Raw genomic sequence first — 13,784 nt, 5'->3', positions numbered from 1 at the left:
CATAAACAAGGGCACAGCTCATGACGCAGCCTCAGGTGAAGGGGGTCAGGTCAGAACCACCAGCTCTCTGTCCCACCTGCTCAGCACAGCCCCAAGACCGTCCATTTCTGTCAAGTTTTACATTGTTTTTACATCACATTAGCGCACCTGGAGATTCTCCAGGCATTCTGTTGGGTCCCTCTAAGACTCCCAGGCTCAGAGCAGTTAAATGACTTCTCCAGTGTCCCGAGGCAAGAGAGTGCAAAGTCAAGACTAGAATTCTTGTCTTTGGCTCTCAAATCCTCTGAAGAAGTCAGGACGCATGGTTTTTAGATGCCCCGTCGAGTGCCCTGATCCACAGCGAGCCACCGACTGGTGCTAGAGACCTGGCCATCCTGCCAGTAGCTGGGTCTTCAGCAGGTGCTGCCTGGCTGCTCGAGGTAGATCAAGGTCAGCCTGATACTCGCTCCTCACAGCGGCTCAGCTCTCCTCCCGCCGATATCGTTGGCGACTTCCATGAGTATACGAGACTGAGCTGGGTGCCTTAGATCCATAACCTCAAAAGCCTCATCGCACCCCTGCGAAATAGGCTTTACCCCCATCTTGCACACAAGAGAACAGAGCCGCGGAGAGGTTAAGTTGCTTGCTCATAGGCATGCAGCCAGTACGCAGTGGAGCTGCAATCTGAAAGCTCCTACCAATGTTCCTGCTCGAAGAGGGCCACTCTTCCTTCTGATCCCGCAGGTGGACTCCTGTACCCGTTCCCCAGGGACTGCTCCCAAGCAATGCTGAATGGAGACACCGCGTCTGGCCTCTACACCATTTACCTGAATGGTGATAAGGCCCAGGCTCTGGAAGTCTTCTGCGACATGACCTCTGATGGCGGTGGATGGATCGTGAGTATCGCGAGCTCTCAGGCCTGGGGCCTGAGGGCAGAGGGCGCAGCAGGGGCTGCACTCACACACCAATGTTTGGAGGTTTTGCAAGATAGTGCCTGTCATCCAGAGACGCTCAGGAACCATCTCTGAAATAAAGGAATGGGGAAGAAGCTGGGGATAAAAACCAGGAGAAAATAATTTTCTTGTAATTTATCTGATCTGATCCTCAAACAGCTCTGTGATGCATAAAAATGATGGTGGTTGTGGAGCCCATTATGTGGATTAATTAGCATTTGCTATCTATCACGCACTGTGCTAAGAGTTTTATGTGAATTATTTCAATCCCAATACTGTTTGAGCTGGGTAGTATTTTTTTTTAAATTAGTAAACCTTTTTTTTTTTTTTTTTTTTTTTTTGAGAGAAAGAGCAAGAGCAGGCAGGAGGGCAGAGGGAGAGGGAGAAGCAGACTCCCTGCTGAGCAAGGAGCCCGATGCGGGGCTTGATCCCAGGACCCTGGGATCATGACCTGAGCCAAAGGCAGACGCTTAACCGACTAGGCCACCCAGGCGCCCCATAAACTTTATTTTTTAGAGCAGTTTTAGGTTCACAGCCAAAGTGAGCATGAAGTGCAGAGAGTGCCCACATACCCCCTGTCCCACGTGCATGGCCTCTCCCCCATCAACATCCTACACCACAGTGGTGCATTTAGAACAAGTGATGAGCCGACCTTGACGCATCATAATCACCCAAAGCTGGGTGGTATTTTTAATCCCTGGTTTTCAGGTGGAGGTGGCCTGCCCAGAGATACACAGCAAATTAGTGATGGACAGAGCTGGGGACTGGTGCTTTTCCCACAGTTCTGATGTTCTTCCTCTCAGAAAGATGCCTTCTCTTTCTTCCGATAGCTAAAGCGCGCCCTGATTCATTGGTTATGTTCCAGGTGTTCCTGAGACGCAAGAATGGACGTGAGGATTTCTATCGCAACTGGAAAGCCTATGCTGCTGGGTTTGGGGACCGCAGAGAAGAATTCTGGCTTGGTAATGCAGCCCTGCCTGTGTGTGTCCCAAGTGCCCATATCTGCCCTCCTTGTCATGGTTCCTAACCCACAGCAACCCGTGGGAGAGAAGGCCTAGGAGGAAACAGTAGCTCTGGTAGTAGACATGGAATATCAACTCTTCCATAGAAAAGACTTTAAAGTCCCTAGGTCATTAAAAATAAAAATCTGGTTCAGAGAGAGCCCGCAACCAGACCTGAAGAATGAGCCTAGCCTGAAGTCATTCACTGAACCACTTACAGACTCATCCTCACTGATACTATTAACTATTTCCGTCCTGGGCTCCAGGCGCTGAGATGGGCCTTATAGCCATAACCTTGAGCCCCCCAGCACCTATGGAAGGTAGAAAATTCCTGCCTTACACGTGGGAAAAGAGGGATGAAGTCATGTGCTCACAAGAATCTAGCCAATAAGCAGTAGAGCTGCCACTTGAAATCTCCCCAAGCAACACCACAAAGCCATCATCCATCCATCCATCCGTCCGTCCGTCCATCTGTCCGTCCATCCATGTAGCTCGTACTTTCCCACAGTCTCCCTACAGGGGTCACTGTTCTGCGCTCCGGTGCCTGCTCTGGGGAATGTCCACCCCGTTAGCGTCCACTGCCTCTCTCCTGCAAGGAGCTCTGGAGGTTAAAAGTGCTTTCTCCACCTTACCTCGTTTGAGCTTCACAATGCCCTAGGAGGTGGGCAGGGCAAAGATGTCACCCTGATTTTACCTGAGGCTCAGAAACGTCCTATATTTTGCCTGGTGTTGTGCCAATGAGAGCGCAAACGGCCCAGACGCGGTCTATGCGAGGCGAGCGTCTTTATAGAGCCCAGCCGCTGCTCCCGCAGGGTGGATGCAGTAGAAGCATCGCCCTCAGTCACTTGTGCTGCTTCTTTAACCCTCGCCTGTCCTCCACAGGGCTGGACAACCTGCACAAAATCACAGCCCAAGGGCAGTACGAGCTGCGGGTGGACCTGCGCGACCACGGGAAGACCGCGTACGCCGTCTACGACAAGTTCAGCGTGGGGGACGCCAAGACCCGCTACAAGCTGAAGGTGGAGGGTTACAGCGGGACCGCAGGTAGGGGACAGCCACACTCCCCGCCTCCGAAACCACAAAAGTCTTCCTTGGGTTTTTAGCTCATTCCTCCCTCATTCCTTCCTTCTCGAATCCATCCGCTTATCAGATCAACAAATATCTGAATCCTTATTAGGTACTAATCCAGAGCTGCAACTGGGCAGAGGGGGGTAGATATTTTGGTCACCAAAACACAGAGTAGGGTTGGGAATCAGAACAATATGTCTTTTTCTTACCCATTTTTAGATATCAACTTTAGATGGATAAACAGTCTCTTGGGAGCCCGAAGACTCACCTAATCCAGTGCATCTAAATTATTTATTCGAATTTTTTGTGTACATATGACCCCCAGGGATCCTGTTAATGGGCCGGTGCAGACACACCAAGATTCTGCATTTCTTACGGGTTCCCTGGTGATGCCACTGTTGGGGATGCTGCTGGTCTGTGGACCACACTTTGAGTAGCAGGCAATCCACTCCATCCCCCAACTGCTTGCATCTTTTCAAAGACATCCCTGCCACGTGGTCATCCAGCCACAGCCCACATACCCCCATGACCAGAAGCTCACTACCTGCCCAGTGGCCCTTCCGGTCCTTGTCTGGTACATGACCTAGCTCAGATCCAGATCTACCAGGGTCTTGAAATGACCTCTGTGTGCTTTTCTGGCTCCACATTAGAGGAGAAATTAATAAGGAAGCCACACGCATTTAGGCCTATGAGGGAGCATCTCCTTTTGGCGGATATTCCGCAAGCGTTACCCCCTTCCAGTTCTCACGGACACTGTTCCACTGTTGCTATAACACAGATGAGGAAACTGAGACCCAGAAAAGCTGGGTGATTTGCCCGAGGTGGACCCAGGGGGCAGGCTTGGTGGCAGACAGGTGTGCTTGGTAACGAGGAGGGACCAGGTCTGACAGTACGACCACCCCTCCCTGCTTTGGGGTGGCATCCAGTTATGTCTATGAAAACAGAAAAGACAGAAGCTATGGTACGTTCCCAGCCTCTCTGAGCCCCGAGAGGAAACATCCATAATAAGGAGAGTCTCCAGAGAAAGACTGGCCATCTAAGCAGAGACCAGGCTCTTTGGAGATCAGTGTGGCGGTGGTGAAGAGAGAGAACCAGGGGCCAAAATTGTTTTCATTCTTGCGTCCCTCAAAGAATTCTGACATTTTATTACCTGGCAATAAATATCTGTTTGAGTGAAGTGGCTTCAGGCAAGAAGGTTTTTGTAACCGGGGGCGGGGGGTGGGGGGGATCCAGGGGGAGTCACTGAGCAGCGGGAATGCGGCCTCCACCGCCTCTCTGCACTGATTTCCAAAGCCCCCTTACTAAGGTGACCCTGGTAGAGCTGCATCCTCTGGTGGCAGCCAGCTCTCCACGGGAGGGCATCTTGTTTCATCCATCCCTACCTGCTCTTGGTCACTTCCTCGATAAAAAGGCATCTGAGACCCTTTGTACCTTGCTTCAAAATATCAGTCCTGCCTTTCCGTCTCTGTGCTCCATTATGTAAAGGAATGTAAAAAAAAAAAATGATAAAAGTAACAACAATCACAGCTATTATATAGCATACCCCTCTACCTTCATATCCATTGATTGTCCCAACAGCACACTGAGGTGGATAGGATCAATGTGCTAGTTCCATTTTCTAGAATAGAACAGTGAGGCTCAGCAAGAGGCCTGACGTGGGCCAGGTCACACTAGGGAGTGAAAGCTGGACCCTCAAAGCCACCCACAAGCCTCTTTCTACCACATTGTACTGTTTCCAGCAAAAAAGAGCCCTCGGGGGCGGGGGGAGCTCTCTCCAGTCCTGTGTTTGATACTAATCCTGGGTCCAGGGTTCAAGGGCAGCCCACCCCCCAGGATCTTGCAGTCGCCACCCCAGTTCTGTCCTTCCGAGCCCACGAGGAAGCCGCCCCCCCCCCCCCCCGCCCCACTGGGACTCCTCAGATCTGTATCTCCTCTCTGCAGGTGACTCCATGGCTTACCACAACGGCAGATCCTTCTCCACCTTCGACAAGGACACGGACTCAGCCATCACCAACTGCGCCCTGTCCTACAAGGGGGCTTTCTGGTACAAGAACTGTCACCGTGTCAACCTGATGGGGAGGTACGGGGACAACAACCACAGTCAGGTGAGCCAAGTGCGAGGGTCGGGGGCAGGGCTCAGGAAACCGGTCGCGGGTGACAGGGGGGCACCCCAGCCCGTCGGTCCTGGCTGAGACTAGGGGACAGCAGCCTCTGGGACCTGGTGTCACATCTTTTCCTAGCAAGGAGGAACCTCGGGGACACTGCAGGTCAGGTGAAATCCTCGAGACAGCACATGCTAACCCGTGAATGTCCCAGGGAGACCACTGGTCAGGTGGATTCCAAACACAGAAAGCTCTCCTCAGACAGAGCCTTTGTCTGAACTCCAGAAGGAAAGCAGATTCAAGTGGAGGCGTCTAGGTGACGCAGGGGTGTAAGTGGGGTGTCTTATGATGTTGCCCCCAGGACGCTTTCACTCTAGCATTACTGTACCACCTTTCTTTCTTCGTCCCCTGCCACCAGAGTGACACGAAGTCCTTCTGGAAAACAAACAAACAAAACCAAAAACGCATGCCCAAAAGGAAACTTCTTTTTCCATCCTCCTCCCCTCCAATGTGGGCTGATGTGAAAGGCCACGAGGAGTTATGGGAGCCCGTCCACGCTCCGGCTTTGCTCCGGCAGCCGTGTGGACTCGGTGATGTCACTTTCCCTCTCCAGCCTCCGTCCCCAGCATAGAACGAGGAGGGCTTGCGTCCCGCTGGGCGCCTCTGTCCGAGGGAGGACGGGGGGCAGAGGAAGGCAGCGCAGGGACCAAGTACTTCACCAGCACTGAGTAGTTACAGACACATCTGCCCATGGGGTGAGCCAGCCATTCTCACACCCCACCTGCCCGTCAGTCGGAGACTGCCTGCTATCGGCGCCCGCCGAACAATTAGAATCCTATAAAGTGTCTCTATTTTCTTGCCTCATTTTACCAGCCATTAACTCCTGCATGTCCCCTCACAGTCCCACGCCGCTTGAAGAGAAGAGGGGTCAGAGAGTGAGGTGGAGGCCTCCTAGGAGCTCTTGCAGAAGTGGACCCCCCTTGAGGCCCTGGCGGGGCAAGGGGCCTTGTCGGTTTCGACGGCAGACTCTACCATCTGCAGACTCTGTGGGAGAGTCAAACAGGGAATTAGGGGGCCCAGACCCAAATATAATCTTTTCTTGAGAAAAAAAAAAATCGTTTCCCTATTGGAGATGAGGAAAGTTGTATTTACTTCGCACCTACAATGTGCCCAGCACTATGATCACCCCTTTACAAACTCATTTAATCCTCATAGCATCCTTTCAAGGTTGGCACTATCAGACCCTGAAGGGTGGGGGGGGTGGAAGATGGTGAAACTGAGGCCCAGAAAGGTTTGATGACTGGTTCAAGACCATTTATGTCTCAAGTAAGAGCCTTAAGATTTAATCCTGTATGTCAGGTTGTGAGATTTGTGTTCCGCCTGTGTTCCTCCTGCCATTCCGGACAAACCCTTATTAAAACACTCCACAGGAATCCTGGGAATTAGAGACTCCCCTGCATCTAGCTAGTCAGTTCTGTAATCTCCAATCATGACCTGAATTCCTTCAGCACCTGTTCCTACTGATGGCAAGTTTCACTAGCCACCATATTGTTTCACGACGGCAGCTCAAAGCTCAATGCAAGTGCAGGTGGCTTCTGACTGAAATTTAAAAAATCGAGTCAGATTCAGCCGGCTCCTTTCCAAGTTCTCACTACACAGATCAACAGACAGATAGGCAAGAGACAGCTGTGAGCTACCAAATGGTCAGGTTCAAACAGAACTCCTTTTGTTCCCGTTGACCAAGCAGTGGTCAGTGAGCACCTTGCCTAGTGGGAACCTATCTGAGGTCTTCTCTTTTTCACAGGGCGTTAACTGGTTCCATTGGAAGGGCCACGAATATTCCATCCAGTTTGCTGAGATGAAGTTGAGACCCAGCAACTTCCGAAATCTCGAAGGCAGGCGTAAGCGGGCATAAAGTCCAGGAACGACTAACTGGGTGGGAGAGGAGTAGGGCCCAGAGGAAGAAGCAAATTTTACCAAAGTCTCAGTACAAACCCATCCAACCATCAAGCCACACCCGGGCATTTGGCAGGAGCTAAAGCTGACCGTGGATCATCGGGGCGATGGCAGGAGCGCTGGCCCCACCTACTCTGCAAGCACGTCCTCCGCACCAAAGACAGCAGTCTCCACAGGTGTCTGCTTGTTGTTTGAATCAGCAAACATCTTCCAGTGATGGTGTCACGGTGGTTGTCCTTCTCCGGGGTGGCTCTGGGAATGGGAGGGGGTAGGCTGCACAGTGATAGTTTGTGTTAGGACCAGCTGTATTTTACACAAAGCTGTATAAGTATCATTATTTTTGTTCGCAATGATTCAGTGTGCATCATGGGAGGCCGTCCCCCGCCCCTTTTTTTACATTTCATGCAACAAAAACCAGAAAAGCAATACTGTTTCGATTTTAAGGATATGATTAATATTATTAATATAATAATAATGACGATGAAAACTAAGAATTTTTAAAGAGATCTTCCTTTCCAAAACACATCTGGACAGTACCTGATTGTATGTTGTTGTTTTTTTTTTTAATAAAAGCACAAGTACTTTTAAATTCGGCTGTTGTTTTTGCCTTTCATTGTTGAGCCTGAATTCCACCAAAGGCAACGTATTTGAACAGAGGGAGGAATGCTGGAAAAGAACGGAAAGGAACAGTGAGGAAAGGGAAGAAGGGAGGGGGCCTACATGCTGGGAGAGAAGGAAGAACTTTTTTTTTTTTTTTTTAAAGATTTTATTTACTTATCTGAGAGAGAGAGAATGAGAGAGACAGCACATGAGAGGGGGGAGGGTCAGAGGGAGAAGCAGACTCCCTGCCGAGCAGGGAGCCCGATGCGGGACTCGATCCAGGGACTCCAGGATCATGACCTGAGCCGAAGGCAGTCGCTCAACCAACTGAGCCACCCAGGCGCCCAGAAAGAACTTTTTTGAACAAGGCTGAACGAGGTTGGGAAAAAGTTACCACTTGAGATTCAGCTTCTTGCTCATTATTTTTAAGACTAAGAGTGTGTGGTTTCAAAGATGCTTTTATACCCATCTTCTAGAAATTCCATGATATAGATGAGAAGACAGTTGTTATCCAGCAAGGATTAACATGCCCAGAGGCAGACTACCTGAGTTCAAATCTTGGCTCCACCATCCCCTTATTCCCTAATCTCTCTGTGCCTCAGTTTCCCAATCAATAAAGTGGGGATACTCGCACTTCTTAACTGCATAGCATTTCTGCAGAAAAAATAAATATCATCCAGATAAGGCCCTTAACATGGCTCCTGGTGTAGAGTAAGTGCCAATAAGTGTTAGCTGTCTCTACGATCACTTTATATATGACAGACTGGGGTTCACAGAAGTGCAATGACTTGCCCGCAAGCTACCCACCCAATTAATCATAGAACTAGGATTTCAACTCCAGTCTCTGGCCCGAGTATTCTTGCTCTCCCTGGGGACCCTAATGAAAATCCCTCCTTCCCTGAGGAAATGTGTGCGGTGAGTTGCAGAATGATGGAGTGTGGGGAAGTCCTGCTGGATCCTTCCTACAACCCCAAGATCTTAGAACTAGAAAGAATGTCTGTTAGGAAGATCTCCCCCTCCCCCACTCAGAGCCCCCCTGTCGTGTCCCCCAGCCTCGGCCTGAATGCATCTAGTGGTGGAGGGAACTCACTGCCCAGCACAGCAGATCTGCTCGTAATCGGCAAATATCGAGTTAGAACCACACGTTACACATTTGTCTTTGAAAACAGGGTGGGTTGGGGGTGGGGGGAGAGCAATTCCCAGTTAATTCTCTAGGGTATTTTCAGCAAAGGGACTTATTTAATGAAAATGTTTGGGCTGATAAGCTTCATTCAAATGGAATGTGACAGCTCAGACATGAGGACGAGAAGAATTTACGACTCGGGCCAGATCTTCTGCTGCTGAGTTTATCTTGCTTTAGTAAATGCTGTCGCGTCATATACACAGTTGGCTGTTCCAGATCATAAGACTCACCCTCTGCAACTCTGCCATAGCAAACTCGCCTTGCTGTGTAAACCTGAGCAGACGGGCTCCTGCAACAACCAAGCCTCAAGTGGGAGGCTTAACCCGCTGCTGACGGTTCCCCTGGGAGGCCCTGCGCCCCGCTGCTGTCCCCTCCCCGCAAATGCAGTCATAACGAAGTGGGTGAGGTTCTTCCCAGAAGCCACACCAGAATCAAATTCCCCATCAAACAGGAGTCCTTCACCCGGGGCGCTGGGAAGGTTGCAGATGCCCCCATGTGGGGATGGGCAGCCAGAAGGGCCTGAGCCAAGACGCTCAATGCTGCCCCCGTCCTGGTCAAGGCATGAGCTCACAGTCCTCAAAGGAGTCCTTCAGTCGCTGGCTCTAGCTTTGTTCAAGCAACCTCCTCCCTCCTGAAAGGGCTCCTGGAAATTCTACTCCACTGCGGCCTCCCAGGAAGCGCTCCACTGAGAGTGAATTTCCAGGGAGTCTGGCCTTCCCTTTGCCCTTCCTCCATCTGCTCCCCTCCCTTCCCCCCTGCTTGTACCCTTCAAGGCCACCCTGCATGGATTATACCAATGGACCCCCAAGCCCTCAGGCTTCTGGTTGGCTATCAGAATGGGAAGTGCTGGGACAGTGGGGGATGGGGTGGGGGGGTCGGGGTCCTTATTTTCCAGCCCTACCTGTGTAGCATCACAGGGGGCTGACAGTTTCCCTCCCAGGAGAGGCACCGCGCCTGTCCATTGACCGTGCCCACTCAGCTCTCTGTCCAGGTGTCAGGTAACTGTCCCCCCTCGAGCCCTTCAGGCTCTCCTCCTCCCTGCCTGCACCTTTGGAAACAGTCCCTCTTCTCCTGCTTCTCCCGGGTACCCTGACAGACAGGCCCACTCTCCGGGTGCCCCTGTTGCTGCCTGCTGGCCTTACACCATTCTTTGCCCTCGGGCCTCCCACCATGGAAGCCACAGGGGAAAATACTCCCTCCTCCTCCCCGTGGGAGCCGGGGCACGTACCTCGAGCCCTGCCCACTGGATACCTGCAGAGGGACTTCTAGCCTTGAACAAGGAATGCACATCAAAGAGCCTAAGAGACTGGCTTCCCCACGGCCACCACAGTGTCTGCCCACACATCCCCGTCCTTCGGGACAATCCATCCCACCTTCTCCCTTTCTCAGCCTGCCCCTCCCATGCCATTCTTCTTCCCACCATTCCTTGCCAACTCCACATACAGGGTGGGGGCCCCTGTGGGCTGTGCTGATTGGCTCTCTTCTCCCCCAGGATTCTCTTTTCGCTTTCTGTTTAAAAGTCAGTACTGAATGCCCCCCATATGCCCAGCACTAGATGAACAAAATAACCATGAGCCCTGGTCCCTCGAGCAGCTTCCATGCCAGGGGCAGGCTGGCAACAGCCACCACATCGGACAAGCCAACTGAGGGTATGCTTGGGAAGCAAAGCCGAGACACTACGAGAATATCTAACGAGGACCTGACCCTGACCGGGAAGGGTTCCCTGAGAAAGGACATCTGAATCGTGACCTAAACGATAAGTGAGCGTTAATTAGGGAAGAAGGCAGGGGAAGCAGAGGGCAGAGTATCTCTAGAGGCCCTGAGATGGCCCAGCTGTCCAGAAAGCCAGCCAGGAATCCCGACTTGACGGTTCTTTTGGTCCAGGATAAGGATTTTTATCTTTTTCCCTAAATGCAATGGGAAGCTGCTAAGGAATTCTAAGCAGGGGAGGATTATGATCCTATCTTTTCTCTAAACCATCTTTGTGTTGCAGCCTGCAAGACAGGAGGTGCCGCGGGGGCCCAGGGGAAAGGCGATGGGGTTTGAGTAGGTATGTTGTCATGGAGATGGGGCATATGGTTCTGAGAGACGTTTAGAAGGAAAAACCCATAGGACTTGGGGTCCCAGAGAGCTACTCCACGTCCGCACCCCAGTTCCGGAACTGCTCTCAGCTTCTGCAGGGGTTGTCTTCTAGATGCGACTCCATTGTCTCAGTAGGGGTGTGCGGAGCTGGAGTCAAGGCTCCATGAGCCCCAGGAACCTGGAGGCCTGCAGGGTCCTATGGGACTAAGCATCGTTCCTTGGACTTTGGATGGGGGGGCAGCAATCAGGGAAGCTCCTTGGAGGTTACTGTGGTTAGAATGGGATTAATGCCAAGGCAAGGCTGTGGCAGAAGGCAAAGGGTGAAGGTGGGGGGGGGGGGGGGCCTTGCCCTGAAGGCTTTATGTCCTGTAAGTGCAGCTGAGAGGTGCTGATGGTGTTTAGGGCAGGAGTGACAAAATCAGCGTTGCTCTTTGGAAGGCTCACTCCCATACTAGAAAGGTATTTGCTCCTGCTAGCCTGTCCTCTGGCCTGAGTGGGGTGCTGGACGTCCTCACAGGTGCCCCCCACCAGGATTCAGGCGCGTGTGGTATACTTGTGGCCAGCAGAGGGCTCCCTCCCCTTGTCCTCCTCCCTCTGTGGCCAGCACCGCAAGTGAATTTAAAGCTCAGGAAGGAAGTCGGAAAAGGCTCTCCTCTTGAGAATCACTCCAGCCTCACCAAGACTGGAAAATAGATTCCAGTGTGTTACAGAAAAAAACAAACACACACACAACACACTCAGTCAAAATGAGCAGCTCCCGCGTTAGCCTAGTACCTTTGCAGCTGCAGGTAAAGGAACTGTTTCAGAGCAGTGAAATGACTTCTCTGAGGTTCACTTGATCTTGAAGTGCCAGAGCTAGGACTGAAATCTTAGATCTGACCCCTTAGGCCAAGTGCCTGGAGGAGCATCTCTTGGCATATTTATTCCTTTTATCCATTCTTCCATTCGGTACACGAGGAACACCCACCATAAGCTTGTTCCCTCATAACACTTTACAGTTTGCAAAGCCGATGTGATTATAACTTCTTTTTTTTTTAAAGATTTTTTATTTATTTATTTGAGAGAGAGAATGAGATAGAGAGCATGAGAGGGGGGAGGGTCAGAGGGAGAAGCAGAGTCCTCGCAGAGCAGGGAGCCCGATGCGGGACTCGATCCCCGGACTCCAGGATCATGACCTGAGCCGAAGGCAGTCGCCCAACCAACTGAGCCACCCAGGCGCCCTGATTATAACTTCTTTAAAGTAATCGTCTGCAGTCGGAGCTGAGTTTGAATCCCGTTTTCCAATTACCGACTGATCTTTGTTGAGCTGCTTCATTTTTCTGAGTATCCTTAAACATTAGAAATAAGAAGATATACCCTGATGAGAAGTTGTGATGATCTGAAAGAGAAAAATGGACAGCACCTGGCCTGGAGAAAGGGCCAAGCACACATTTCGCTCTCTGAAGTGGATAGACGTGGTTCAAAGCTGAGCATCAGGGTAAAATACTCACGTTAGCCAGCAGATGGCAGTCTCCCCCGGCTTTAGGAGGGCACTCAATGAGGCGCTCCTAGCTACGTGTTCAGGTGGCTGGAGACCCAAGCTCTTAGAAACCTCCAGGGAAACCTCCACCTTCCCTCCAATCTCCTGCGCCATAAGAGGTTCAAATCCCGTCCACGGGCAGCAGGGCATGGGGGGCTGTCTCTTCTGTTCTTGTCTCCCCCTCGGCTGCACAAAACCTTATGTGAACAACCACAAACCCTCTTGCTTATCACCGCTTGCAAATGTACACCGGGGTGCGGGGAATAGGAATGTGGGGGACAGGGAGGCAAGGCTTCGGGCCCACATGTCCAATCCCCACGCAGATTCTGCAGGACCACCACCCGTCTCTGGAATGTTCAACAGCTTCACTGTAGTGATGTCTCCTCACTTACTTTCCATTATGAATCCCTTATTGTTGGGAGTGAAGGGCAAGCCCCCACAATTTCTACTGTCCTAGGCTGGTTCCTCTGGCTTGTCCCTGGCCCTTCAGCCTCAGGACTTCTCCTTTGTTACCGCTTAACGTTCCAGCACAGAGCGAGGCCCCTCTGGAAATGGGACCTACTTCCTATTATCATTGCTACTGTTTGACTTTCTCTCCTCAAAGCCTGGCTTAGACAGTGATCCTGCATCCCCAACGCTTAGCTCCCTGAGTCAATCTATACCCTCAAAGAGGTGTAGAGCGATCCGTTAAAATGCTGAGTCACGTCATTTCATTCCGCTGCCCCAAACCCTCCAAGCTTGCCTTCTGGCTTAGAGCAAAGCCCGAGACGTGACAGTGGCCTTGGAAGCCCGGAGGGATCTGTCCATCAGTACTGCTCCGGGTGCCAGCCCCGTCTCAGGACGATCAGGGGCACCGGCCCGCCGGCCGTTCTTCAGACCCAGCGCTCTCCCGCTGCAGAGCCTTCCCCGGAATGCCCTTGCACACGAGCGCACACGCACAGGCACACACGCACACAGCCGGCTTTCTCACTGCCCTCAGGCGACTTCCCCATGTCGTCCGCTCCATGAGAACTCTCCCTCACCACCCCACCTGAACACACACGCGTGCCCTCCACATGTGCAAACCTCTGCACACGCACACAAGCCCCCCCACCCCCCGTACTCTTCTCTTTCTCCAGAGCTCGTATTTCCACCTGACTCACTGCTGCTTTACTTACTTACGGGTATGATTTCTAGAAGTTAAGCTCCGTGACAACAGGGACTTCCTATGTGTTTGCCCCTGCTATATCCCCAGCACCCCGCACAGAGCCCGTGCTGTGGTCTCCGGTCCTTACGCGTTAACCGGATACACGACCAGACCTAGGAAGAGAGGCAAGCAGGCCCTATCCGCCTCACCTTATT

General features: G+C 51.9%; 1 protein-coding gene across 3 annotated transcripts in view; it reads left to right on the top strand.

Annotated features, from left to right (window-relative positions):
- Positions 1-7,645, top strand: part of TNC (tenascin C) — a 91,689-nt gene extending 84,044 nt beyond the window's left edge. For 2 of the 3 annotated variants that reach the window (XM_032418363.1, XM_032418366.1), the window contains 5 exons: positions 724-875; positions 1,798-1,894; positions 2,816-2,977; positions 4,943-5,106; positions 6,908-7,593. In XM_032418363.1, the coding sequence (XP_032274254.1) occupies positions 724-875; positions 1,798-1,894; positions 2,816-2,977; positions 4,943-5,106; positions 6,908-7,018 (686 nt within the window). In that variant the 3' untranslated portion in view covers positions 7,019-7,593. Of the gene's footprint in view, positions 1-723; positions 876-1,797; positions 1,895-2,815; positions 2,978-4,942; positions 5,107-6,907 lie in introns of all 3 variants that reach the window. The other variant, XM_032418365.1, reaches the window with a different exon arrangement.
- Positions 7,646-13,784: the final 6,139 nt, after the last annotated feature.

The sequence above is a fragment of the Phoca vitulina genome, unplaced genomic scaffold (assembly GCF_004348235.1).
Source record: "Phoca vitulina isolate PV1807 unplaced genomic scaffold, GSC_HSeal_1.0 scaffold21, whole genome shotgun sequence".
Lineage (NCBI taxonomy): Eukaryota > Metazoa > Chordata > Mammalia > Carnivora > Phocidae > Phoca > Phoca vitulina.
Note: the sequence above shows the minus strand (reverse complement) of the source record. Positions and strands in the feature narration are given on the sequence as shown.